The 13,132-nt window shown below is 38.4% G+C and overlaps 1 protein-coding gene across 1 annotated transcript in view; it reads right to left on the reverse strand.

The window, feature by feature from the left end:
• The window catches only part of cdk19 (cyclin dependent kinase 19), a 69,943-nt gene that overhangs the window by 27,020 nt on the left and 29,791 nt on the right, over nt 1-13,132 (reverse strand). The window contains exons 3-4 of the mRNA XM_059356489.1: nt 7,742-7,852; nt 6,259-6,399 (exon numbers count right to left, since the gene is read on the reverse strand). Of these exons, the coding sequence (XP_059212472.1) occupies nt 6,259-6,399; nt 7,742-7,852 (252 nt within the window). The remainder of the gene's footprint in view (nt 1-6,258; nt 6,400-7,741; nt 7,853-13,132) is intronic.

Genomic DNA, 13,132 nt, shown 5'->3' on the forward strand with positions numbered 1-13,132 from the left:
GAAACTCAACCCTTAGGGACATGGCCGCCTTTTACGAAACCATCTCCATCTTTGTCTGGAAAACTGGGCCAGTTCTGGAGCCAGAGGCGCACTTATACAACTGTTTGTGCAAGTTGATAAACAAGCTGTACTACAACCAAACGGTCACAGCCAACAGGGCCATTAATAACCACTAGTACACTTCAAGTGTCACCATCAACCTCCACCTCCAGGGCTGTTTCCACTAGCGGGCAATACCCGGAATGAGGCGGGTCTCACTCGCCAAAACACCCCTAATTTGAATACGAGCAGTCCAGAGACGGCTTTTGTTGGAACTTTTTTAGTCCCTGTAGAAGAGCAGGGTCTTTATTCTCCCCTGAAAACAGCCTGGTTACTGATTGGATAGATCGCTAAGCAGGATGTGACGTAGAACTCTACACGACAACAACACGCGCCATTTATAAAAGCCGGCAAAGCAGTGTTCCCAACTTAGCGACTTTGTTGCTAAATTTAGCGACTTTTCAGGCCCCCTTAGAGACTATTTTTCAAGAAAGCGACTGGAGACAAATCCAGCGACTCCTTGTTACTCTTACTTCTAGCTACAGTTAGCTACTGTTAGCTCTGTAGCAGTACAGTGTGTATGTGCTAACAGGCTAACAGTTAGCTCTGTAGCAGTACAGTGTGTATGTGCTAACAGGCTAACAGTTAGGTCTGTAGCAGTACAGTGTGTATATGCTAACAGGCTAACAGTTAGCTCTGTAGCAGTACAGTGTGTATGTGCTAACAGGCTAACAGTTAGCTCTGTAGCAGTACAGTGTGTATGTGCTAACAGGCTAACAGTTAGCTCTGTAGCAGTACAGTGTGTATGTGCTAACAGGCTAACAGTTAGCTCTGTAGCAGTACAGTGTGTATGTGCTAACAGGCTAACAGTTAGCTCTGTAGCAGTACAGTGTGTATGTGCTGCTGCTGCAGGAGGTGTTCACTTAGCGATCTCTGTTTGTTTACAACAAGCACCGGACACTCTCAGAAGCTCAGAACTGTGTCAAGTTTTCCTAGTCACCAATCTGCAATAAATTAAAGCTAGTTACTTACACAGATTTTATTTGACCACTTTTGACCAGTCAAGAATTAATAAAAAATATCAAAAAATCATCCAGAATCCCACATTATGATACCAAGACGTGAAGGTACAGCATATAAAAATCCATGCTGTGATTTGGTTTCAAAAACTTCAGATTTCTGGTGAGAAACCTCCTTATTGTCCATATAGCTAAGAACACTATCCTCTGACTGCTCTGGGTCTGTAGCTTGTTGTTGTAAAGTTTCACCGGGCTCATTTTATATTGTCAGCTCAAGTTAGAGAAAAACTACCGGCATGGTGTTATCATAAAGTGGACATGTCTGTGGAGAGGAGACTTGTGATCTCTTGAGGTCAGAGGTCAAGGGAACACTCTGAAAAGGACTTACCAGTTTATCGTCGCTAAAATAAAATAAACTACGTTTTTGGGGTCAAAGGTCAAATAAATCATCATGATTTTTTTAGCAGAAATATTACATCATCAATACATGTAGAAATAAGTGTCATATGACTAACCTACCTATAATCCATTTGACTGGACAGTTAAACAACTTTAAAGCAGTTTTTCTCAGTGTTTCTACACTTTGTGTAGATACTGCAGTTAGTCCTTGTAGGGCAGTACAGTACATATTATATATAGATTATATAGATCAGTCTGGATTTACTACAACAACTGATCACCTTCAGTAATGCCCCCCCCCCCCCCCCCCCCCCCCCCCCCCCGCGGCAGAGATCATTGGTACAGTCCTGAGATGCTTTCTGCTCCGGCTGCAGAGTGCTCAGTCAGCATCTTGACTCAGCTGGCCTGCAGGGCGGAGGGCCTGGAGGAGCTACAGGCTGTTACATAAGCCTGGTGGGAGAGCAGGGGAGGGGGAGGTGTGGGGGTGGGGAGTGGTGGGTGGGACAGGGAGGAAGGAGTGGAGGAGTGGCAGGAGGTGGGGGAGGGGAGCTCTGCAGTGGTGCAATGGAAAGCACATGGTTGTTACCTGCAGAGACGCAATACACACCAGCACAAACACTCGTTATGTAAGAGCAGAAGTGAAAGCATGCAGGATGAGCCTATAGGACCCCCCCCCCCACACACACACACACACTCTCCCCCCCCCCCCACAGATCTGCCTCTAAGATGAGCCTATAGGAGCCCCCCCCCCCCCCCCACACACACACACAAACACACACACACACCCCCCCCCCACAGATCTGCCTCTAAGCTCCTCACATGCATTAACAACACGACTCATGATCAGACGTGCAGCTTTCATATAAACGATGAAAACATTAAAAGGCCTTCGGGGCATTTTCCATTAAGCAGCAACGTGCTCACTGGGAACAGCTTTTCCATTTGTTATCACTCACACCCACAGAGAGAGAGCTGCTAGAGCCAAGCACCTGCACACAGATGATAATAATCTGAGCAACAACAAGAAAGGAGCATTTAGGAGCTCTGAGCTCACAATGGCAGGAAGCTCTGGCAGTGAGACAGCAAAATAACAGCACTTACTGCAATACATCAGCTCAGTCACATACAGCTAGACAATGGAGATCTCATCCGGCTGCTATGAAAATAGTTATAAAGAGCCGGAAGAGTTGGAGCTCAGATAAGAGCTTATTGTGATGTTGTGAAGGAGAAGGGCTTCCCCTGACTCAGCATTCAAACATGGCCGACATTATATCTGGGTGATTCTCATCAACATGGTACAGCTCAATTTATAATCTATTTAAACATTTTTAAGGTATTTTCAGGCATTTTTAGAGACACTGTGAGTAAAGTGCATTACCGTAACACATTTTTAAATAAAAAAAACAACAAAAGTTTTTGCTTAAAGGTAGCTGGTGTCACCAAAATGTATTTTATTAAAATATACACATTTTAATTAGAACAATTCTATCATTACCGTAACATTGAACCATTTTTTCTCATCAATTTTCATTCAGATTTCGTTTTTTATACATTGTTAAAAACCATTATGTTTGATTATATTCTGTTAACTTAGACTGCCTTCATGAGAATCACACATCTACACATATAATAATAATAATAATAATAATGATAATAATAATAATAATAATAATAGAAGAGTTCTGAACACATTTACAAAGAGTCTTCAAAAAAAGTTTGCCCTTTAAGTTCTGTTGAATGTTTCTCACAGCAGATGTCTGAACATAGAAACAGAAATAATATAAAAAACTGACTGAACTGGCTGAATTTCATTTAGCTGCATCAGTGCAGTGTAGAATGCTTTCTGATTTAATTAAAAACATTAAACAGATAATCCATATGAAACATGGTAACACATGGTAAAGCCTATTTTTGTAGGATCCTATTTAAATTAAATACCTGAAATACTTAAAAGTAGTAGTCTAATTAATAATAAATTTCATGCTAAATGAACATACTTTAGTTTTAGGTTTTATTTAATTTTTAGTGAAATTATAGATGATATATCTATATATATATCTATATATGTCCAAGGATTAATTCCTGATGGTAGACAGTAGTGTGAATGGGTGAATGAACACTGTCTGTAGTTTAAAGTAGTTTAAGTGGTTGTAAAGACTAGAAAAGAGCCGTCCATTTAACTTAAGGTGAACCATGCATGTCACATTGGTCTCTCATGTTGGTGCTGGTATTAGGCTCCGTTTCCATGGTGACGGTCTGAACAGAAGACCTAAAGTGGCGTCTCGTCTTCACTTTTTATTCCTGGTTTAGACGAGCGTTTTCAGGAGGAAATCTGCTGATACGGTGATCTAAAGTGTGTGAATGTGATTGTATGCAGCCAGGCGGCATCACTTAAAGCCATAAGAGCATCTTTGGGCATGCAGAAGTTTTCACGCCACACATTTTCATCAGCTACTCCTTCCACAAAGTTCTCCTCCATCACTAGATCTCCCAGGTCTCGTTCACAGCCGTCTGGCTCCTCCCACCAATCGCTGCATCCAGAATGTGATGGAGGTAATTCCAGATCCTTCTCTGTTCACTAATACTATCTGTACATATCCTGGACATTTGGTGGAAAGACTCCTGTAAGTTTATTAGAGCTGCCAGAGCAGCTTGAAGGTCCCACCATGGAAATAATCCCACGTTTCTTTATTTCCTGTCCTGGAGCATGTATGTGACGTAAACACATACGTGACGTGAGCAGATCAGATCAGAGTTTTGTGTCTTGTCAGTGTAGACGACACGCTACGGAGGAGAGGATCTAACTTTTACACTTTGGAGGGTGGTTTCAGATTTTTGCGTCTTTAAGCCCCCAAAACGCCGTCACCGTCTAAACGAAAGGCACTTCACATAAAATATTTTGACGTTTTGACCCGCAAGCGTCTTAATGTAAACAGGGCCTCAGACTGGTTCAGCCTAAAGGTCACATCCACTTTTTTGGATGTGACCAGATTCTGAGCTAAAACCAGTAAGTGAACTGAAATGAAATGAGCGTGGAGGCCGGAATAAACCAGGAAGTAATTTGGGGAAAACAAAGCGTCTGACCCTACTGGACTTAATATATATCTAATCATAGTCATAATCATCTAAACATCGTCACTCCAGCTCAACTGCTTGTTGGCACAGATGCTCAGCGACCTTGCTGGAATGAGAAAAAGTTTAGAGTTGACTGATTGATGAATTGATAGAGGCAAATAGAGTCTAAAGCCTGCAGAGACCAGAGTGATCCTGCAGCTTTACATAATGTGATGTCCAGCCACCACATGACCATGAGGATTGCCAGGGATTAGAGAGGAAAACCTTATTTAAAGAAGACAGAACCCTGCTGATGGATCGATGCCTGAACTGTTACTTCAGAAGTCAACTCATCCACTTAGACGTGTATTCGAAGAAATTGCCCAACACTTGATCCACAAACATTCAGTCAGACTCTCCAATGTCTCATGAGCACGATCTGCAAACAGCCTCCCTCTGGTTCACATCAAAGCACAGACGGTAGATAAAGTAAAATTATTGGGCATAATAATTGATAATCAGTTGTCATGGGCAGAACACATTGATCCCATAGTGAGGAAGATCTCAATGGTGAGGAAATGTCTTTCTTATGTCCCTACAAATATTGTGGGACAGGTGGCTAAATCGTTATTATTATTATTATTATTATTATTATTGTGCACCTGTATGTTTCTCCACATCTAAAGGTCAACTAAGGAAAGAACAGAGCTGCCAGGTTGGTTTCACATTGTTCCATAAGAACAAACACTATCAGTATGCACCGTCAACTTTCCTGGTTAATGGTAAAGTACAGGTTGGCTGCAATACAACACCATTTTTTAGAAACACTGTCTATTCTTTTCAACCTGTTTTCTTATATAACCAAATTGTTATACTCTCTATAGCTCTCACATATGTTAACCTCATTTTCCCCCAAAAAATAAAAGCTCAACAACACATTTTCAGTGGAAATAAACAAACTAAACAACAGAGAAAAACATGCCCCGTTATTATTGATGTTATTGATTAACCCTAGCCAACCAAGACTGTGGTGATTGGCACCAAAGATGCAGTTTTCCTGTGAACACCTTCCACCTTAACAGAGATGTTCAGATGCACAATAAGAAGTGTTGTGGCTCCGTTCTGACGCTCAGCTGCACAGAATGTACCGAAGCACTGTGGGAACACCAAGGTGGAGAGAGTCTCACAGGAAGCAGCAGTGTGTTGTAGCAGGTTAAAGGCCAGATAAGACATCATTCAGAGTTCAGGGCGTTCTGCTCTAATCAAACTCATATAATAATACAGAACTCAGACACAACACAGCTCTGACTAGTGTATAGAGAGACAGAATAACCTTCAGACAGCCAGCGCCACGGTACATAGTTATTATAGACAGAATAACCTGCACCAGATTTCTCCACTGTTAACATTTTTAATTATGATTCTGTGGTTGTCTAATGTGTGACTATAAAATTTACGCCAATCTAGAAACTTTTATCTTTCAAAAGTTAAAATGTTACACCATTGAATTTAACTACTTCCACAGAGCACAATCATTTTTTTTAGGTTTCCTTTTTGTTGGACTGGTTGTTTTATTTCTAATTGTTTGTCCATTGCCTGGACGATGTTGATGACGCCTCGTGGCTGCTAGGAGAAACCTGGTAGAAACCTTTAGCTCTGCTGGGGAACAGAGTCTCTGTGACGTTAATGCTGGAGCTGCTGCTCTGTAAAGGGAAAGTGGAGCAGTGAAGCTAATATAGCAGCTCACCAGATCCCTGTGGAGCACCCAGTTGGCATGGAGGTAATGGATCCCATCCAGAATCTGATACAAGAGAGACTTCACCATCCCGCGGGGCAGCTGCATGGGCTTCTTGTTGGCCTTGGAGGCTCGGTGGAACTTGATGATGTGCTGTTAGCAGAGAAAGGTTCACATCAACGTTCACAAGAAAACACATTCTCTGTCTGGTGGTGACACGGTGTCTGGTATATTACAACTATAATACAGTGATTCATGCGTATTGTCATTTTATTGTGAAACTGAGGGCCACTCAGAGCCTAGACTCTTTCAAGACAGGCCTGAAAACGTTTTTATTCAGAAAGGCCTACAAATGATAAACTTGAAACCGACTTTTTAACCTACCTCTATTGAGTTGTTTTTAAAATGATTTTACTTGTTAAGCACTTTGAGATCTGCTGATAAAAAGTGCAATAGAAATAAAATGTATTATTATTATTATTATTATTAAACCTTACAGGCTCATGGTGGCAGAGAAAAGGTTTCCTGACTTTACCAGGGAGGGAAACCAGACGAATGGATGTCATCTAAACATTTTTAAAGAAAAGCCTGCCTGAGTCCTGGCTGGAGCGTTTGGTTGATTTAAACACATTCAGTATAGACAAATTGTTTGAAAAACACATGAATAAAAACAAAGAACATGAACACAAAGTCAAGGTTAGGTACAGTAGATACTGGGAGCCGAATTCACAAAAGGGTTGGGCAAAACATGCAAATAAGGCAACTGAGTAACTCTGAAAGCATCTACAGGGTGAATTAACTGAATTAACCAAACTGCATCTTGGTGCTCTGTTCTATTTGCACATATTTCATTTAGGTATTATTGATACATTTGGTGCAAAGTTGGCCCCTTTCTATGTAAATAAGCCACATTCAACTCACAAACAGCAGCACTAATAGCTAGGGCTGGGCAATATATCAATATATCAATATATAAGAAGCCTGTAAGAAGCCTTGCAATAAAGTATTAAAAATATATATATATTTATACTAACTTACATTACCTTATGTTTAGATATGAAACGTGAGGTGTGAACTTATGAAATATTCACTCATTTGCACATATTTCCAGGACATAAATCTGAACATTGGATAAAGCAAATTTCAAAGTTTTTTACTGAAGGAAACTGGGATATCCCCTTTTATCATTTCATCAATCTTAATACAGCAGAAAACATGAAATTTTGGACAACAGTATTCTTTTTTTAAAATACTTTATTGCAAGGCTTCTTACGTTCACAAACATAATCAGTCATTTCGTTTTCTTTACAATATTGTACCTTGCATTTTTTTTTAATTTTTTTCAAGGTATATAATAAAGTATTAAAAAGGAAAGCTTTAGTGAGCACGGGCCATCATGCTGCCAGTTCTAGTGGCAGGAACCATGAGGCAGTCAGAGTATTTAGTAAATCTCAGGTTACATCATGTGATGCTGCATGTTGTAACAGAGACTCACCCAGAGGTCGTGTTCGGCGTAATCAAAGAGCAGCCAGACCTTCCTGTCGCTGTGGGACAGGAACACTTTCTGCAGGGCGATCACATTCGGGTGTTTCAGTTCTCGTAACAGCTGAAAGACAGAAATGTTTGAAGAATCTTTGTCAACAACAGAAAACATTCTTGGAATTTGTCCTCATGTGATATTGATGTAATAATAACCAGAATGTTGGAAAAAAAGATGAAAAAGATGGGACAAAGAACACATTCCTTCTGTGGCGGCCCCAAATGAGCAGCTAAAATGAAGATTAAGATGATATAAGGACACTTTTAACCACTTTAACAACATGTCCACTGTTCCCCAACACCAATGTTTGCAGATGATTCAGTCCACTTCCTTGGAAATGATCCAAAAGTGACAAAGAATAATTAGAAGTGTGATGAAATATGTGTCATTTGGAAGTGTTAGGAATCATTTACAGCCGTATACATATTACACATATAAGAGAGTGAAACATTAATATAAAAAAACTGACAAATGTCTCCTTTAATATGATAGTGACTCTTTGTCTGATTTTTTTTCATCATATATCATGAAAAACTATTCAAAACATTCATGAACAATGGAATAGCTGTAATATTATGGGATGGACATTTTTAAATAAATGTTGTGTCCCAAGAGGATGAATACTACAGTTTAGGAACTACAGTTCCCATGATGCTTTGTGGATTTAAACAAGAAGCAAAATGTTACCACTGAATCTAAGGCCCTGTTTAGATCAGGCGGCAACCTCCAGGTCTGAGCTGGGAGGCAAACCAGGAAGTGCCTTAAGCTTTAAGTATGAATTGTTCAGTAGTATTATATATATATATATATATATATATATATATATCATTGCATTATGTCAATGAACACCATCTGTGGGTGAAACACTACACAATATAAAAACTATCCCAGTCACAGAAATTTAGCAATTCGATGTCTCAATTTAAAAAGAGTTGAATCCATTGAAGCGTATGGAAACATTTAATGTTGTCTTGATTCTCAGAGAGCCTCTGGCTGCAGCAGCTGAAGGCCTGAGGAGGTTAGCAGACAGCTGCATGATGCTAATGGAGGCTAACGCTGCATCATCACACAGTCTCTTTCTCTGTTTGAACTGGTTCATTGGTTTCACCCACTCCCACTCCCACCATGCCATGTGCTGACCCACCACAGACTATCCATAATCAATCCTGGCCTTTAGACAGGCTCCATGTCTGCAGGCTGTTCCAGTCAGGAGGCAACACAAATAAAAAACAGAATGCCAACAGAATGAATTATTCCCTGAAACAGACTGTTGTGGTTCTTACAGTACCATGAACCATCCATGAGTCCAATAACCTCACTGCAGAAAAGGTCTAAAACCAGATCAAACAGTAAATCTGAGGGAAATGATCTTGCTGCATGGACAGATAATTTACCTTGACAAGATTTATTAAATTAAGATTATTAAATCTAGAAATAAGCATGTTATACACCTAAAATAAGAAATTAACTCTTAAAACCAGATAAATTATCAGACACTAAATCTAAAGTATTTTTTAACTTGGTAAGAAACAAATAATCATCAGGTCACTCTGCTCGGGCCAGTTCAGCTTTAATTTATCTTGTTTTAAGAGTTAATTTCTTATTTTAAGTGTAATCATTTCCCTCAGATTTACTGTTTTTATCTGGTTTTTAGACTAAACACCTTTTTTGCAGTGCTAATTTCTTAATGATAGAGTAAGTCAGATTGAAAACTGAATGTAAGACTCATGACCATAAGCTTCCATATGTGGTTTTGATTCTTGCTCAGTTACAAAGAGGAACTAAAGCTGTAAAAACCTTTTGGTCTTGAAACCAAGCATGTCCCATAAAGCAAGTTTACCAGATAATCCAGGCTTATTTGGATCAATCAGACTCATTTCAGTTGATTGAGTCCCATAAAGCAAATGTTACTTGTGGCCATAGAAACTGATCTGGACCTTTGCCGCTTTTTGCAACCAAGTCAACTGAAAATGAGGCAGATTAGCTAAACTAAGCCTGGTTTATTTGGTAAACGAGCTTTATGGAACAGTAACTTACAGGGAACATTAACATGGAGAGCTGCTGTCCTGCTATTCTGACCTCATTTATCATGCAAGGAGCTCTGAGGCCACGTATTAACATACCGAGTGTGATCCGATCACAAGTGGACCAGGAACACGTGCCAACAAAACCACGGCTCTATTTACCATGTTTACCTATTATTATTATTATTATTACTATTTCAAATAGAGCAGGATGTCAGATCACATTTTTAGGGGTCACTCCAGATATGGAGCATATGGAGACGCCAGTATATATAAACCAGTATAGGACATAATGAGAGATGTCCACTTGTGATTGGATCACCAGGACATACTGTCTGTAGATGGTAAATGGACCTGCACCACTCAAAGCTCTCTACACCACAGAAGAAGAAGATTACTTTATTAATCCCACTATGGGGAAATTCAACCTCTGCATCTAACCCTTTATCCTTTTTACACACCAGTGAACGCACCATGCAGGAGCAGCAGCAGCACGTTACGGGGAGCTGTGGGGGGTTAGTGCCTTGCTCAAGGGCACTTCAGTCCAGGATTCAAACCGGTGACGCTCCAGTTACAAGCCTGATCCCTAACCTCGAGGCCACGGACTGATTCATTCACGCAGCATAAACGCAGCATCAGGAGACATCTGGGGTTCAGTATCTTGCTCAAGGACACTTCAACAGTCAGGGATCGAACCACCAACCCTCCGGTATATTTGTTATATATTTATTTATATATATAAATAAACATATATATTTATTTATTTTATGAACTTAAAGCTAAGGACCATTGGCTCACAGAGCTTCAGAGAGCTGACATCACCAACAGTGTGATAATAATAATAATAATAATAATAATAATAATAATAATAATATCAATAATAACATCCACAACACAACCTCTACATGTGGTCTGAGCAATCAGATCTCAACTAGTCAAGTCAAGAATAATTTATTTATATAGCACATTTCATACAGCAGGCCTAAACTCAATGTGCTTAAAGTACAGAAATATACAATATACATACACTAAACATTGCATTAACATTATATATAAAACAGATACAATAAACCATAAAATAATGTGACATTCATAAAGACATAAAAACATATAATACAGCATCAAAAAATGAGGGTAGAGTAGGTAAGAGGTAGTGGTATTATCATTATTAAAAGAAACAACAATAGTAGTGCTTTTAAAAGACAAAATGAAAAGTTGACCTGATGATGGATCACCAAAGTCATTACACAGTAATAAATGATTCTGTCGTCATTTCATTTTACTTAATATATCTGATAAAATGTATTAAATATAAATGCGTCCTTGATTTTGAGGCAGTTGTTTAAGTAACTTTAATATAAAAATGTTTGAGATAGAATCTACTTATTTTGATCACACTAAATATAATCTTTATGTGTCTGTAATTCTAAATCAAGAGAATTTTGAATGAATCCAACACAATAGAATTACTCTGTTTTTAATTGACAGGCACTTCCTGTTAAGTTATTAACTCAGCTTGTAACAAAGCTAGATTTCATTAATAATATTGCGTGCAATCTGTTGCCTTAATTTTATTGAGTAGCTATTGTTTATCTTTTTTTTTACAGTGTAGGAAATAGTTCTTGAACTATTTCACTCAGTTTACTTGTTTCTTCCCTTTCTTCTGTCATTTTAACAGAGAAAAAAATTAGAACAATTATAATAAACACATTATGAATGAGGCTCATTGTTCTAACTGGGCTGAACGCTGGTGGAGGTGGTTGGGTTTACTGGTCTGATCCAAAACCACGAGGGATTCAAAACAAAGGCTTTCAACACATGCTAACGTGTTAACAAACGTGTAACACATGCTCACACAATTAAGATAAAGATAAAAAATAAACAATCTAAGAAAAGACATTTAACAATATACAAATATACAATAATAATAATAATAGTAATAAAATACTATATAAGTGGAAATGCAAGTGCAAATTTAAGTGGAGAAATAAAAGAAATAAAGCTGAACTGGCCCGAACAGAGTGACCTGCAAATTATTTGTTTCTTACCAAGATTAAAAAAAACAACATCTTTAGATTTAGAAGTGTTTGATAATTTATCTTGTTTTAAGAGTTAATTTCTTATTTTAAGTGTTCAACATGCTTATTTCTAGATTTAATAATCTTAATTTAATAAATCTTGTCAAGGTAAATTATCTGTCCATGCAGCAGATCATTTCCCTCAGATTTACTGTTTGATCTGGTTTTTAGACTAAACACCTTTTCTGCAGTGCATCACTTTATGTCCTCATAAGACAGGAGGGCCCGTTAGAGCATAATGCAGCATTGTATGCAGGCGGTGTGATTTGGCCCCTGGATGGGAAATGAGGTTTGTGTTTCATCACAACCTTAATCCTCAGATATAATGGGGCATTGTGATAATGAGCCCTGGGCTTAGCCCCGAACACTCCCCGCTCTGTGGCCACTTTAACCCTGAGACAGACCCGGAGCCCAAACTGCTCACACACAGAGCCAGCGTTTCCTATTCAACTAGGGCTGGGCGATATATCCACGTATAAAATATGTATCCATGTATTTTTAAATGTGATATGGAATTAGACCATATTACATACACTACCGGTCAAAAGTTTTAGAACACCCCAATTTTTCCAGTTTTTTATTGAAATTCAAGCAGTTCAAGTCAAATGAACAGCTTGAAAGGGTCCAAAGGTAAGTGGTGAACTGCCAGAGGTAAATAAAAAAAGGTAAGCTTAACCAAAACTGGAAAATAATGTACATTTCAGAATTATACAAGTAGGCCTTTTTCAGGGAACAAGAAATGGGTTAACAACTTAACTCTATGGAGTCTAGGGCTATTTTGTCCATTTTTGAATTCTTTTCATGTCTTTGTAAGTCATTTTGTGTCTTTTTTTTAGTCACTTTGTGTCTTTTTTTTTAGTCATTTTGTGTCTTTTTCTGTCATTTTGTGTCTTTTTTTGTCATTTTGTGTCTTTTTTTAGTCATTTTGTGTCTTTTTTTGGTAATTTTGTGTCTTTTTTTTAGTCATTTTGTGTCTTTTTTTTTTAGTCATTTTGTGTCTTTTGGTGTCTTTTTTTTTGGTCATTTTGTGTCTTTTTTTAGTCCTTTAGTCCAACATAAAATGTGATTTTGAATCTTTTTTTTACTTTCAAAACACTATCATGCTCAATAAAGAATTTTAAATGTTGCAAATGTGCATTAATTTCAGAGTACACTGAGACATTAAACTGCATCATTTTCAATTAAATTCTGGAAAAGTTGGTGTGTTCTAAAACTTTTGACCAGCAGTGTATATCAATATAGTT

Source organism: Centropristis striata, chromosome 18 (assembly GCF_030273125.1).
Source record: "Centropristis striata isolate RG_2023a ecotype Rhode Island chromosome 18, C.striata_1.0, whole genome shotgun sequence".
In the NCBI taxonomy this organism is placed as follows: Eukaryota; Metazoa; Chordata; class Actinopteri; order Perciformes; family Serranidae; genus Centropristis; species Centropristis striata.